Source organism: Octopus bimaculoides, chromosome 19 (assembly GCF_046866305.1).
Source record: "Octopus bimaculoides isolate indiv1 chromosome 19, ASM4686630v1, whole genome shotgun sequence".
NCBI lineage: Eukaryota > Metazoa > Mollusca > Cephalopoda > Octopoda > Octopodidae > Octopus > Octopus bimaculoides.
The window spans coordinates 30313094-30330195 of NC_142946.1; the positions used below are offsets into that span (position 1 = coordinate 30313094).

The 17102-nt window shown below is 34.6% G+C and overlaps 1 protein-coding gene across 9 annotated transcripts in view; it reads left to right on the forward strand.

The window, feature by feature from the left end:
• Positions 1-224: 224 nt before the first annotated feature.
• LOC106869951 (E3 ubiquitin-protein ligase Mdm2) overlaps positions 225-17102 on the forward strand; it is a 111948-nt gene continuing 95070 nt past the window's right edge. For 2 of the 9 annotated variants that reach the window (XM_052974824.2, XM_089366701.1), the window contains exons 1-2: positions 7529-7589; positions 7709-7855. Coding sequence is in view for 3 of the 9 variants with exons in the window: in XM_089366697.1 (XP_089222823.1) it covers positions 8940-9027 (88 nt within the window). In the remaining 6 variants the exon portion in view is untranslated. Of the gene's footprint in view, positions 545-7528; positions 7590-7708; positions 9028-9823; positions 9881-17102 lie in introns of those variants that run through there. The other 7 variants (XM_089366697.1, XM_052974825.2, XM_089366696.1 and 4 more) reach the window with 7 other exon arrangements.

Sequence of the window (17102 nt, forward strand, 5' to 3'; positions counted from 1 at the left end):
TTATAAGTAGGTGGTTGAATGGTAAAAATGGGTATGGTGACCCAGTAAAGAGGAAGGATATAGAAAAAGGTTAACAAACAACTGGTATAATTGATTTATTTATTTATGGCACATTTTAACCATTTTGCGTAATAAAATTCCTTTCCTTAATTTATTATATCCAAGGGATAGCACAAAAAACACGAACGTCGCGCTAATTGTTAAAAGCAGCATCCAACTCTCTCTCAAATCACTAGTTGTAGAAAGATCACGTTGTATATTGTCATTCTGGGGTCACTGAACGTAGGAAAAAGACAGGATGGTTCATAGCTGGAATGCCTCTGATCATAAATTTGTTGTAATCAGGGCTATTATAAACAACAACGAATAAATATGATGGTCAGCATCGCGATATGATGCTGCTGCTGCTGTGAAAGGATCCTTAATGAAATGAGCGCCAAGTCACCTTTCCCGCTTTAAGCAATAAAAGTACAAAAATCAAAAACAAAAAAAATACGCGTAAGTATTTCCTGTCAATCCGGACTACATCCGACTTAGCTTGACGGTAAGTGATTTTTTTTTTTTTTCTAAGATTCTAACGTTGACTAAAATCGATGTAACTCAGAAACTTAATCATCATTAATAAGTAGCTATAACAACGTCAATTTCACCGGCACTAACCTTTTATCCCTCAGTTTTAATTAAGTTAAACCGATATTGACTGTTCTGTCGTTCTCTTCCAGTTAATTTATTTTATTAAATAAATTAAACTCCACAACCGACAGGTAACATTAAGTTATATTTGAAGATTGCATTGGGTTTGTTATTGTTTAATTCTCATATCCCTCATCGAGCAGATTTATGCAGACATCTCATCTAAGCCATTTTATATTTTAGTATGCCCACGATTATATTGTCTACTGTGTGCTAACATTTTTTTTTAGCTCGGAAGGGTACGATTTGAGGAAATTTAACCACCATTTCGAGTAGATCTAGCAATCGCATAGAGGTTCCCTAATTGTTTTGAACTCAGATCGTAAAGACAGACGAAATATCACTAAGCGTTTCGCCCGACGTGGTAACTTTGCTGCCAGCTCGCTGCCTTATTGTATATATATAATAATGGACATAGAAACGGACAGAGTCAACGACTGTTGAAGAAGTTGCAAGATGCAACGAAAATTTTAGAAAAAAATAATTAAGTAAATGAGCGGACATCGAACCGGTGTGTGTGTTAAGTAATAAGGCATTAAAAGAGAATGACTGTCGCCAGACACAATAATACACACACACTCACACATATCTTAGATATGTTTCGACCAAAGATATAATATATATGTATTTCTATATAAGTACTAATATATATATGCCGTATATAAACCATATATGGCATATATCATACATACATGCACACGTACAAATATATATATATACATACATACACACACACACACACACACACACACACACACACATCACATACATATATATGTATTGTTTACAAATTAAAAGGGTAAAGGATTATCAATTTATTAATTAATAAATCAATTAACAATTAATAATTTTTACCAAGCCCATCGGTATGAAAGCACCATTATTGGTGGAGAACTTATTTAAAAGCTCATATATATTTATAAATATAATTAAGGGAAATATTTGCTGATCCCTTAATTATATTTATATATGTACATATATATATATATATATATATATATATATATATATATATATATGTATATATATGTATATATGTATATATATATATATATATATATATATATATATATATGTACGTATGGGTGTGTGTGTGTACATATAAAAAACAATTTTTTGTCACGTTCCCAAAAGTTGCGTCAGTACTATGTTAATAGTTATTAGTGTCAGAGAATTGAACGCTTTCGTAGTTCACACACATACACACACACGCGCACACCACACACACACACACACACACACACACACACATTGTATGTCCTCAACTCACATGTATGCTCTAGTTTTAAATGGAAACATCTGAGCACTTGTTTACGAATTACTGCGTGATATTTTATGGAGAAAAAGTGGAGTATCGTAACAGTAGTAGTGTTAGTAATATAAAGAGAAAACAATTGTAGTGAAGGCGATAGTCAACAGTAGGAATTATATCAAATATATTTATTTTTAGATATTTTGCAATCGTTCTAACTTTGATAAACTTCTCTCCCTGATGAAAGTTATCCTTTCATAATTGATTACTTTATTGCTCTAGTTTAAATAAACTTTAAGATATACAAAATGTAAATTCAAATCTCTTGAATTTGCACGAGTCTCTTTGAGTTTTCACTTACCAAATTCACTCAGAAGGGTTTGGTTGGTTCAGGGTTATAGTAGGAGACATTTGTGCTGAACCCGAAATCATATTGTTAGGGAACACTCGAGCTCAGTCCCACTGCGTGGCACCTTGGGCAAGTGTCTTCTATAGTTTCGGGCCAACCAAACCCTTGTGAGTGGATATGGTAGATGGAAACTGAAAGAAACCTGTCGTACATATATATATATATATATATATATATATATATATATATATATATATATATATGTGTGTGTGTGTGTGTGTGTGTATATGTGTGTGCGTGTGTATGTGTTTGTCCCTCCCATCATCGCTTGACAACCAATGCTGGTAAGTTTACGTCTCCGTAACATAGTGGTTCGGCAAAAGAGACCGATAAAATAATTACTAGGCTTACAAAGAATAAGTTCGGGGGTCGATTTGTTTCAACTGAAGCTGGTGCTCCAGCATGGCCACAGTCAAATGATTGAAACAAATAAAAGAATATATATATATATATATAGTGTATGTTTTGATATTCATCGTCATCATTTAATGTCCGTTCTCTATGCTGGTATGGATGAGACTGTTTGACTGGAACTAGTAAGCCAGAGAGCTGCACTGGGCTCCAGTTGTCTGTTTTAGCATGGTTTCTATGGTTGGATACCTTTTTTGCTGCCAACCACTTTACAGAGTGTACTGGGCGCTTTTTATGTCTCACCAGCACAGGACTGGCAATGACCATGATTCACTTGGCTGGACGTATCTTCTTAAGCATAGCGAATCACCAGATATCTTGGTCACTTCTCATTGCACGAGTACATATGTGTACATGAAGGGCAGACATGGCTGTGTGGTTGAGAAGTTCACTTTTCAACCACATGGTTTTTGAGTTCAGTCCCATCATGTGGCACTTCGGCTATGTATTATCTTTCATAGCCCCTGTGCAACCAAAGCTTTGTGAGTGGATCTTATAGACAAAAACTAAAGAAATTTTCATATGTATGTGTGTGTGTGTGTGTCCTTGTATGTTTCCCTTGTGTTCAGTGGTGTGTGAACAATGTCTTGCTACCTGTGTTGTTATCATGCAATCCACCATGAAATGATATCCAGGCTTCTTCAAATATCTTGACATGTTGCATGATCTTTCTAAACCAAAGGCTCCTTAAACAGTCATTTGTTTTCAGTTTCTTCCATGAAATATGTCTAGGCTTGTAATTGTTGAATTGATTAGGAGTTGGTGGCAGGAAGGGTATCTGTCTCAAGTATTTTTGTTTGACCCATGCAAGTATGGAAATGTAGACATTGAAATGATGATGATAATAATATTTAATATACATGTATATTCACACAGATGTAGAACATCATTTGGTCAGATATGTGGCAGGCTGACATCCACTGCATGAAATTTGTAATCCATACTGCTTTTGACACAACCAAATTCAATGGTCCTTCACACATAGGGTAGAAATGAAAGCCTTTCCTGTCTCTTGTGTACTGGAAGAGAGTCCCTTCAACCTCCTCAAGCAGCTGCCCCAGAACCTTTGCCTATGATCCTGATCCTTTCTGCTGGCAATATGCCCAGGTGCTTGAGGTGGTTGCATCAGTGATTACAGCCCACCCTAGAAATGAGGTCATCACTTTTCTCAAAGCTGAAGAGAAGCCCAGTTCACTGAAACTTCAAATTCTGTGCCTACTTTCCACAGCCCAAGATTTTCAACTAAGAGTACGTTTCTTCAAATAGTTAGAGTTTCCATAGCGCATAACAATGGCATTCCATCCATACATAGTTATCTTCTCAAATTTCATCAAACAAGTGATCTGGGAACTGATCATGCTGTGTGATGAACACATAATGGAGGCTCAAGAGAGAAGGCTTACTAAATACCAGGAGCTAGTAGAGCAGTGCAGATGTCAAGGCTGGCAGGTATATTGTTAATCAGTTGAGGTAGGTTGCCAGGTTTTTGTGGGGCATTCCATTTGCAAGGCTCTGACTGGGATTAGAGTTATTGGTGCTACAGAGAGGAGGGCCATACATTCCATTACTAAGGCTGCAGAGAAAGCTATTTGATGGCTTTGGATAAAATGGACACACTAGTGGATTGCTGCTACTGAGATGTAAGTTGGGATTTGAACAACTGCAGCTCAGTCAGTTGGATGATTGGAGTCTGATGTTCAAAACCTAAAATCCCCTAAGACCTCAGAAACATCACTAATAATGCATCCAAAGCATCTGTTGAGGTGTATCTATGTTATATATGTAATACACACACACACTGAAATGTTGCATCCCCTAGCAGACAATACAAGAGAGATAATCATTTTTTCATAGTATTTGGTGGGATTAGAACTTTGAATTTGAAATTAAAGAATAAGGAAATTATGAACATCTTGTGAGTGGATTTGGTAGATGGAAACTGAAAGAAGCCCGTTGTATATATATATATATATATATATATATATATATATATATATGGGAGAATTTACGAAAAAACAACAGACGAAGACAGGTGGTGTAAACAACAAATGGATGTATTAGTTTAACGCTCGGGAATAGAGAAAGTCTTTGACGTTTTAAGCTACGCTCTTCAACTGAAAGGAACACAGAAAGAAATAAGGAGAGAAACAAGGAGAAAAAAATATAAATGTAGTGGTCAGCGATCTATCATGGCAAATCGCTTGACATCGATGCTGGTGTGTTTATGTCCCTGTAAAGTAGTGGTTTGGCATAAGAGACCAATAGATTAAGTACTAGGCTTACAAAGAATAAGTCCTGGGGTTGATTTGCTCGACTAAATGCGGTGCTCCAGCATGGCCACAGTCAAAATGATTGAAACGAATAAAAGAATATGTATATATGTATCTATTTGTGTGTCTTTGTCCACCACCACTTGACAACCAGTGTTGGAGTTTATGTCCCTTTAACTTAACAGTTCAGCAAAAGAGACTGATAGGATAAGTATCAAGCTTTACAAAAATAATTAGTTTGGGAGTTGATTTGTTTGACTAAAATTCTTCAAGGCGGTGCCCCAACATGACTACAGTTTAATGACTGAAACAAGTAAAAGATATTTACAAGGAACACAAAATATAGATTATGAAATAAGGAAAAATATACAGAGAGAAATTATGTAATGTCATTATATAATTTCTCTCTATTCTTTTCCATATTTTATAGACTGTAGTTTGAGCTCCATGTAGATTTATATATTAAGTCTGTGTTTATGTAACTTATTGCCTTTGTAACATCTCAATTTCGAATTCACTTATAGCTACTGTTGATATTGTGGGCCTTGCCCTGGATGAAGACGTCAAAATTTAAGTTTACATTCATTTGAGCACTACCTAGTGTTATTCATACTGAGCTTACATAGCTCTCACTAACTTTATATGGATGCATGCATGTATGTATGTATGGATGGTTGGATGTATGTATGGATGGATGGATGGTATTTTTTCGGCTTGTGACCACAACTTAAAATAGGGAATGTTGATATTGTATAGGCATGCATGTCTGTTAGGTATCCTACATTATTTATTTATTTTATTTGAAACATTTCTTATTTTCAGGAATGGAGATTACAATTTTGCCAAAAAAAAAAACAAAAAAACAAAAAAAAACCTCAGCCTTTCATATATATTAATACTTCGAAACGCCCGTGTTTTAATGGTGGCAGCTGATGAAGGAGATGTTTCTATGTGGCTTGCTTGTTTGTTGTACCTTGTTTATCATTTTGTCCATGTTCTTTTGCCACGTCATGTACCCAGTTATGTGTCTATATGTACATGTAGATGAAGGTATGTACATACATGTACATATATATGCATATACTCATATATCGTTTATATATATATATATATATATATATATATATATATATATATATGTATAATTATTATTTAGGGTATCTAAGAGATACCCTCACGCTGGAAATAGCAGTTAAAGCTTGACTCTAAAATCACAATACATACATACATATATATATATATATATATTGTCATACTTGAGGATGGTCAACACGAATTCTCATCAAGAATCTTGCAAAACAAATACATAGACACACACACACACATGTGCCCCACCCCGACTTTGTTTCCTCATAACTTCTAGAAAATGTGTGTTTTTTAATGAAACTTTCTACAGATATGCTTCAGATGATGTAGATTACAATTATATTGGAATTTGTTACGAAAAATGTTTTCCAAGGATGGAAGAGAGGAGTTTCGAAAAATTCACACGAATCGGTTTTGTTGCTTCATACCTTTCAGAAAAACGAGTACTTCATTTAATGAAATTTTCTACAAATACTTTTCAGGTAGTGTAGCTTAGAAATATAATTTGTAAAATAAAATTGTTGGGCACGTACTCATATATACATCACATTTTTTTCGAAATTTCAAGTTTCATTTTGTAGATGATACATGTGATGTCTGTCAGTATGTATGCGTGCAAGCCCACCATTTTTTTTCTATAATAAATTCCAATCCTATTCTACACCATCTGAAAAGTATTTCTAAAATTTACGAGGAAACAAAGTTGGGGAGGGGTATACTTGTATAGGTATGCCGTATATATATATATATATATATATATATATATATATATGTTAGAAGGTTTGGAGGTGATGTACTGGAATTATATATAAAAAAATAATAAGGTGCTCAGATATCTGGATGGTTGGAATCTACAAGAATAGATGCAAGCGCAAATTTATAAAAACGTGACATATTAATAAAAATCTGTAAAAGTACAACCATCCAGATATCTGAGTACCTTATTTTTTGTAATATATATATATATATATATACACACACACACACATATATATATATATATATATATATATATATATATATATATATATATATATATATATATATATATATATATATAAATATATATATATATATATATATATGAGTGTGTGCAAGTAATTAACAGTGCTGTTATTCACTGCAAACTAAAAAGGTGGACCAAAATGTGCTGAAGAACGTAACACACTAACTTCACTCTTTAGTTACAGGAGACAAGAACCTTATCACGACCAAATAACACCATTTTAAACCTTACGCCACAAAATAGGTCTTTGCACTTGAGACTTCTTGAAAACAATATTATCATTCTAGAATTTTACAAATCAATGATTTTAGTTTAAATCAGGAAAACAAAACTACTGAGAATGGCCCTTGCAGAGTATGGTTAGAAATGGCCTTTTGTAATAGTTCTTTGTGTAGTAAGTTGTAGTGTTGGCGGGCTGTAAATGTCCTCACCAGGTTGGTAGACGGGCACCAATTCTATTTGGTAAGTTCTATATTTTATCATCCTTTTAATAATCGTTGGTTAGTGACAGATTTCTTTATTATTGGCCCAAATATTCTAAAGTAGTTTCAAAAGTATTTCTTCATTTTGTTTTGTTGTAGCAAATTTCCGAAGACAACACAGAATCGCTAGACTGTATGCCTAATGGTGTATAGTTACTGCCCTTTAACATTTTGAGTTCAAATCGCGCCGAAGTCAACTTTGCTTTCATCCTTCGGGGGTCTGTAAAATAGCTATCAACTACTGAGGTCAGTGTCTATATTAAATCCTATATTTGAATGGTATTTTAATAAAAGAATCACGCCGTTTCCCCCCATGTGGTTCTCAACTGATTATTTCTCCTTGTCAGCTGTTTTGCCGTTTATAAGTTGCTAAATTATAGAATTTTACATTTTCATCTATTCTATAAATTCAATGTATTTATCCAATTATCTCACTGCCCCCTTCCTCACCCTGCTGTAGTTGAAGCTACCGAGGTAAATATTAGTGAATTGCCGTAGGTATATATTTAGAGAGGTAGTCAGCTGTGTGACCAGTATATCCTACACATCCTGCCTACTACTGCTGCATGTTCAAACTTGACGACAACAACAACAACAGCTGGTTTATGACATCACGACCACACACATCCTTCACACCCCCACTGCTAATTGCTATTGCTATATATCACTAATTCACTCCTCATTTTATCATTAGACATTAAAGGTTCCACTCAAACTTGCTGCTCTCTCATCAAACTTCAATTATTTTATCCACTTGTTTCCTATTATTTAATATATTTCTAATTTCTGAAGTGATTTCCCCCCTCAACCTTCAAATAACAGCTAAAAAAAATTTGAAATTGTTTAACTGAGAAACTTTTACATGTTTTTATTAATATCCTAACTTAGTAATATTTCTGTGTTGGTATTGTCAGCTGGGGCATGTATAAACACGACACTACCGGTCACTGGTTTATCTACTATATTTTATAAGACAAACAACACTAGTCTGAACTTATTCTCTCTGTCTCTACACCAAATAGTTGTCATTATTATCATCTAAAGAGGTGGCATTACGATCGCCACTCGCCTCAGCTTGCTTCTTGGAATCAGATTTGCTCAGACAAGAATGACACCAGATCACTAATCACTAGTTCCATACTTTATCACAGTGGAGAATAGTTGTTTTGAAAAAAAGACTAACAAGAGAGCAGCTCCTGTCGTCATTTTTTGGTAGACCGTTATATATGAAAATTCGTCTTTTGACGGTGCAACTGAGATATTCGGAGGTTCTGTGACCTGACCCTTCGCCTAACTTCTTGTTTGCAAGTACACATCCATCGTCTTAAGAATGCCTGGGGTTGCCAAATTTACTCGCAGTGTTGGTATTGGAGTAAACCTGCTCCCTCGAGCAATAATTACATCCTACTATGTGAAAGGTAAGTGTTTCTTTGAGAATATTATTCTCACCGGTTCTTTGCTCTCATTTCGAAATATTTGAAGAAATAAGTTTGTTGGAATGGTTTGTTTTTCTCAAAGCGGCCCACATCTTAAATTATTGAAGAATGTATTACAGATTGTGTAATGTGACGAAAACTTTCATTTGCTTATGTTTAAGATGAATTGATACTTAATGTTACCCTAAGTTAAAAAATTTTGTTAGACGCAGAATAACTATTACTTGGGCAAATCTATTCTGAATGTTAACAGCAACTCTGATTTCTGCAAAACAGTTATCTGTTTAAGGCAATTGATTGGCAACATTTAATCTAAATCTTTGCTGTAGGCAAATTCTTTAAATAATGTGAGTTGTGCAGAAAACTATAGCTTAATAATTAAACTTATTGATTTTAATGTTGTATCAATTATATCAAGATGAAAAGGTTTTAGAACCTATCATACCACTGACGGGAATTTTAAGGTGTGTGTGTCAGTCATCTAAGTCAGAACTAAAAGCAGAAGATCAGATTATTTTTATCGTTGGCTGTGACATTACGTGATACTATCGTGATATTTATCGTTGATTGCTGTTTTCATCTTCAGGAATTTGTATAAGTCTAGACAAGCATTCGTCATTTAGGTGAATTTTGAACCTAGATTTCAACTTTGAGTTCTTATCAAGATTTTGTATTAAAATGAGGTAGAGGGCTGTTTTCATCGTTATGATCATCTCATATATCTCTCTGATGGTATCGTTTCGTATATTCTTTCCTTTTCTTCTTTTGTTTAGCGGTTTCAGTCAATGGACTGTGACCAAGATACTCCCATTTTAAGGATCCCAAGACAAGGGAGGTAATTGTGGTTAAACAACTTTTCTAAATTTAGAAATTTGTCTTCAATCTGGTATTATTTCATTTATAAAACAAACTTAATTGTTAACTAAGAAGGATAAACAGAGGTTTGCATATAAACACAATGTATAGTTTAACAAATGGTGCTTATTTGAGTTCAAAAGTTAAGTTTAAAATATTTTCATATAAATTTATCAAGCAGTTCACATGACAAAAATGTATCTGACTTCATTTAAGTAGTTGTTTACATACAACACAGTTTTTCTCGTCTAACAAAAAAGTCTATTTACCCAAGGCCCGATTAATTGCTTCTCCCTAATTCTTCTGGCGACCCTATTATAGCATGAGCGAATTTGTTTGATGGAAACTGGAAGCCCATCGAGTATGTGTGTGTGTGTGTGTGTTTGTCCCTTTATTCCACTTGACAACTGATGTTGGTTTGTTTACGTTCCAGTAAGTTACTGGAACGTAAACAAGTTCAAGAAAAGAGACTGACAGACTGAGTTCCAGACTTACAAAAAAGTACTAGGGTCGATTTGTTGAACTAATCCTTTCAGAGTGGTGCCCTTGCATAGCCATAGTCCAATGACTGAAATAAGTAAAACGTAAAAGGTAACATGAACGTGTAAACGTAATCGCGCGTGCGTGCAACCACACACACCACACACCTGGCTACTGTACCCTTTCTGTCTACTATTTCACTCATAAGGTATTTATGAATCAAGATCTTTCTGATTTGGCGGGCGCCACTGATCCCAGTATAGAGATAAAGGATAAAATTTCGTTACATTTCTGATTATACAGTTCTATATTTAAAAAGATGAGGAATTATGTACATTATTTATATTTGACGGATATTTGTCCTCATCTTGTTTGTTGTTAACACAACATTTCGGCTTATATATTCTCCAGCATTCATCAGGTGTCTTGAGGAAATTTCGAACCTGGGTTCTCATGCCTAGGGTATTTTTTTGATGTGGTTAAGAGCGCGGGCTACTAACCCCGAGATTCCGAGTTCGATTCCAGGCAGTGACCTTAATAATAATAATAATCATAACAACATAAAAAAATACCTTAGGAATGAGAACCTAGGTTCAAAATTTCCCCACAACACCTGATGAAGGCTGGAGGGTACATCAGTTGAAACGTTGTGTTAACAACAAACAAGATGAGGAAAAATATCCGTCTAATGTAAATAATTTCTGATTATCCTTGCCGTACTATATGTATTTAGATTTAGCAACTCTGAGTTGGAAAGAAAAGGTGAAAAAAAAAACAATGAATTAGAGTAATATAATGATATTCATTCTACAAGTCCCTTTGATTTTGGAAATAAGGCTAAGATTATATCAAATTGGTAGGCTTCAGGAAGAATAGCTGTACCAGGTGAAATAATGCTGGATATTTTTGTAGTTAATCTGTAAAAATATTTCATAATTGTAACAAAAGAAAAAGAAGAAAAAAATCATGATAAAAGATAAAAAGTACTGTAAGTTCTGAAATGATATAGGTATCTGGATTCATTGATCTAGTGATAGAACATTTGTGCTTTAACTAATATTAACTTCTTATAGCATCCACTGAGTAGGAAATGTTATCTCCACAGCTTATGTAGCCTCCAAACTGGGATATTGAGGAGAATTTTGAGAAGTTAATAATGTAAGAAGTTTATACACCTTTGTTCTTATTAAAACTATCATTCCCACCCACCTGAATCATACAATGCATTTACTCCTCTGTTTCCAGTAAATTTTACTGTGGTTTTCAAACTTTAAATGATTAACATTTCAGATATATTAAAGATATTTTTTCTTTTTGATTCAGTAATGCAAGTCAGATATTTTCATTTTCAGAGTAAATCTTTCTGTTTCCTATATAAGACTTTTGTCTGGAAGTGACACAGACTGGTAGTGGTCAGCTGTTATGTTATCAAACCCGACTTTGATGTTGATAGCAGACAAGTGTAATTGTGATATCACATTTTAAGCATTACACTGTGCTTTATTTCTGATTTTCCTCACCTAGCTTGCTACTGCTTATCTTAATCTGTTCAGTTTTTGTGAACTTGAGCTTTATGGATGACAGTATTCGACTTCTATTTCTAATGTTAGTGTTGTTTTTGAGTGGATAATCTGGAATTTATTTGGTCCGTTTATTTTCTATTTTAAGAACATATCAATAGCACTTGCAAAGCATGGTTTGGCCTGAGACTGTTGTAGAAGACATTCTGTGTTGTGTATGTATCAATTGCTATGATATTTTAATAATCACTCCATTTTCTTATACTAAATATATTGAAGTATAAAATAGGAAGTGATTGCAACATTATCTTAATCAGAAACTGTAAGCTAAACATAAAAAGAAATGATTGATGATAATACACAAAACTAATTCCCTTCATTTTTTACACACTTACTGAAATATATAGATTGGGAGACTGTTAATAATACCAACAAAACTGCATTGTGCTCCAGTGTCTGCTTTGGCATGATTTTGATGGCTGGATGCTCTTCTTAATGCCAACCACTTTGCAGAGTGTTCTAAGTGCTTTTTTTGTGGCACAGCATTAGTGAGGTCATGTAAATTGCAAAACTAAAGAGCCCTATAAATGGAGTGGGAATATCATAGAGTATCATAAGCTAATTGTTGAGAAGTTAAATAGAAAGGACAGGAACAAGTTTATTGCTGAAGAGTTGTTGCACATAGTAAATAAGGGTAGGAGTGAGTAATTGAGGTGGAATTGGAAAGATGGAGAAAGATTCTGGTGACATGATGTCAGAGTATACTCTCAAGACACAAGGCAGTTAGAAGAGAGTGTGTGACAGAGATCAGGAAGAGTGGGTGGCTAAAAGTGGCAAGAATATGTGGAGAGAGTGAAAGATGGTTAGAGAGAAGTATAGGAGTGAATGGTCATGAAGGTGGAGAGATGGTTGGTGGTAAATATGAGTTGGGGAAGGAAATGATGGATAGATCTCAATACAAGTGATTCAGGAGAGAGGTGATGGTGTAATGGCTGCAAGAGTGTATAGGGAGTGAATGTGAAGGGATGAATGAAGTAAGTGGTAAACACAGGTGTGTGATTGGTAAATATGAGATAGTGTGTCGATAGGTGGTGGTTCAAGGGAGGAGTGGTGGGTGATTAATGGAAAAAATATGTGGTTTCAAGAAGAGGGGCAGGTATCTGGTAGCACAGAAAGGGATGATGATATATGTAGTATTATTTTCATTTAATTTCAGTGGCAGAATAATGCAGTAGTTAGAAGAGTGATGTAAGATGGGGAAGGCTTGACAGGGACAAACTAGGCAAGGGACCTAGTTGTATGCATACACATTTTGCACATATAACTACAGTTTCACCATGTTTGGTGGGTTGTCTCAAACATCACATATTGTAAGTCCTGTTGGTCCTTTGCTATCTCTGCTGTGAGGCTCCATATTCTTAGATAAGCGTTGACTACTTTGTCCCATGTCTTCATGAGTCTCTCTCTGCCACATATTCCATTTACATTATGCAATCTACATTTCTCTATACAGCTGCCCTCATCTCTACATGTTACATGCTCATACCAATGCATTCTTTTCTCTTGCACAATCTATCTTAATTCCTCTTACGCCTAATTTTTTCTCTCAGTACATTTGTACTCTGTTGTTCATGCACACTAACACTGCACATCCAGTGGAGCATGCTTGCTTATTTCTTTTTAGTATTTGTGTATCCTCTGCATTCAGGCCCACACACTATCATGTAACATTACTGGTTATAAACAGGCATCATACAGACAAACCTTTTTTTTTATCAACAAAGGTAATAGCTCTCTGAACTTCCTCTAGCTTGTTTTTTAGCTACTATACTTTCCTGTCTGCTTCCTTGCCAAAAGTGAAGGCACATAGGCTAATTGGCTCACGATTGTAAGGTCATGAATTTGATTCCCAGTGGCACATTGTGTCCTTAAGCAAGACACTTTATTTCATGTTGCTCCAGTTCACTAAGATGGCAAAAATGAGTAGTACCTTATTTCAAAGGGCCAGCCTTGTTACACTCTGTATAATGCTGAATCTCCCTGACAACTAAGGGAGAACTAAGGGTGTCTGTAGAGTACTCAGCCACTTTCACGTTAATTTCATGAGCATGCTGTTTTGTTGATCGGATCAACTGGAACTCTCATCGTTGTAATTGATGGAGTGCTAGTGTCTTGCTAAAACTTTAGTCATTGCTAAATTAACTTTGAGACCCTATGATTGCAGGTTTTTCTTCCACACTTGGAATTTCTCTTCTTTGTCCTACAGATTCAGCTATAACAGTGAGGTCACCAGCATATAGGAGTCTCCATGTGCATCTGGTCTTAAATCCCTCTTATGTCCTGGAGGTCTTTGATGAATGGAAAGGGACTGAGAACTGAGCCCTGGTGAGCTGCACACTGAGTTCATTACTGTACTCATTGCTAACTCTCACCTTGCTGACTGCACCCCTGTACATGGTTTGTGTGTCTCTCACAAGCTGTTCTTCCACAGGGACATTTCACTAACCATGTAATGAGGGACCATGTTGAAAGCTTTCTTCAGGTGAATGAGTGTGTAATACAGCAGCTTACTTTTAACTAAATACTTCTTACATTTGTCTCATTTGACAGATGGCACCAACAGAACTTCCTTGTACAAAACTGAACTGCATCTCCATTAGGCTAATTCTCTTTCTAATTAATCGAGCTATTACTGTGTAACCTTTATGATCTGGTTCAGCAATTTAATACCTCTTTAATTACATCTGTATAAGGCATCTTATTTATCCTTTTAACAGTTGACTATGATACTGCTATGCCAGTCATTATTGGAGACATCTTCCTTACAAACTGATTGACTATATAGGTGACCAAGGTATATCCTCCTCCACCAGATATTTTAAGCATCTCAGCAATAATTCCTGATGGCTCAGGTGCTTTCTTTGCTTTCATATCCTTAATTGCTTATATCTATCAGACTGCTGTCTACTAGAATGATTAGTTTATCTGTTAGATCTACATTGGGAAAAGCTTCTTTCTCCTATGCATTCTCTACATTTAATAACCTTTCATAGAACTCATCAGCTTCTTTTTCTTTTCTTTTTGGAACACTTATGTCATTATTCAATTCCTTATACTGTCATAGTTGCATACTTTATTTGCAATTAACATCTTAGATTCAGCATAATATTGATCTGTTATTACAAGATGTGGAACTAACAGTTCAATGTATAGGGATATGACTGAAAAATTTGTGCATTATAATGGATGTATGATATAAAGATCAGGTATCCACATTTACATCATATAACAAACTTCAAAAATTTTCAGTTAACTTTTTGGATATACATATATCAGATCTCTTCTAATTTTGTGTTACAAAACTGTTCACATCAAGTCTCTATGTTTATATTAGAACTTTCCATTTGAATTTTATGAAAGAACCTTTTGTTAAGGTTTATTTTAAATAAAAAACTTAATGAAAAAGTTATTATACTAAATGACCTCTAATCAAATGTTTCGTTTTTGAATTTGGTTTGCAAGATTTTTTATGTGATTTCGTGTGTTGAAGCATGTTCTGTTGTGTCTGGGGAGAGTTATTCTCTTTTAGTGCCTTATAATTTAACACACTCACCGGTAAAATTTCCACTTATTTCTTTTTTATTTTTCTAAAATTTTCGTTGCATCTTGCAACCTTTTCAATAGTTTCGACCTCATTAATTGATTATTTAGAAATTTGAGGTGCATATATCAGCAACAGTTATTTTTGTTATATATGCAATTAGACAGGTTTACATTTCTCATAGTTTACCTGCTGCAGCTCATGTTTATTTATGGTATTGCTTGTTTCAACAGCCATTTGCTGTCTTAAGCCTGGCTATCGTATTACTTATGAAGTTTGTGGTAACTTACAAAATTTGAAAGATTTTCACAAAAGTACTGAAAGTTAAATCCTGTTTCTAAAATACAAAACTGATGTCTGGCCATGACAGACATCAACCGAGGGGAGGGGGTGCAGTCCAGATAATTAAAATAATTATTGAGGTATTGGAAAAGGTTCACTTGTAATGTCAATTAAATACTTCATTTTTCAAACAAAATGGGATTTTCTGAAGTTTTGATTAAGTTAATTACTTCTTAGGGATTGAAAGGATCAGTTAGACAGCACTTCAAATTAAGCACCTCTTTTTCTCTTCACCATAGTTTCTATTACCCCTCTCCCTCTGTGTCAGCAACTGTGTGTATGTCCATGTATGAGCGATTGTATGTATCTCTGTGCTAGTATTTTGGCTGTGTATCAATGACTGTGTATGTATGTCAGTGACTGCATATCCGTATCTGTATCTGACTATGACTGAAGATCTTTTATGTAATTGCTAATTCTCAACTCTAGGTCCTTCACTAATTGATGCTTCCTTATTTATGTTGGGCTTGTCTGTAATCACCTGAAAGTAGTGACTAATATATTTTAATGAAGGGGTTTACAGGAAATTGCTACTGATATTGATTTACCTGTCATTTCAGAGGCCATACAAACTACTGGATTACAGATCAAGTAGAGATAAGTTAGTATTAAGGACATTGATTAATTGGTTAAGACAAGTATTAGGAAACTTTTTAGTCATAATATCAGTATTTATAGGAAGGTTTGTTATTCTGGCTTCATTAGATTGTGAAGTAAGTTGGCTGTTGATGTGGTTCTTCTGTTTTAAAACTGAATGGACTTATTCATAGTAAAATGCTTACCTCAATTTATGTTCATCTGTTATGATCATCATCATCACCATTTTCTTATGAGTTAGGTGTTTTCCAGCTTCAGTCTAAATTTTATTAACTTCTACAATCAAACTACACTTCCATACTTCTCAATTTAGTTTTTAATCTATTCATTATATTACATGTCTCCTTCACTACCATTACCATCTCTTTAAATGGAATATTTACCTCATCTTGTTCATTTCAATACCTGCTCAGTCTTCTCTCCATTCCCTTTTAATACTACTTTATTACTAAATGTTGTAAGCTCACAACTTTATAGATGATGAAATAGCCAGAAGTATTTGAATCTCTTGCTTCAACCCAAGCATTGCATGACTAGTTAGTATTGTGTGAGTGGACAGTTTAACAGTTATTAGCAATCTTTCAGGGTTGACCATGATTATCCACTTGATTTAAATTCTGTATGCAACTATGTAGGGAAACTCCACAAAGTCTGATTAATAA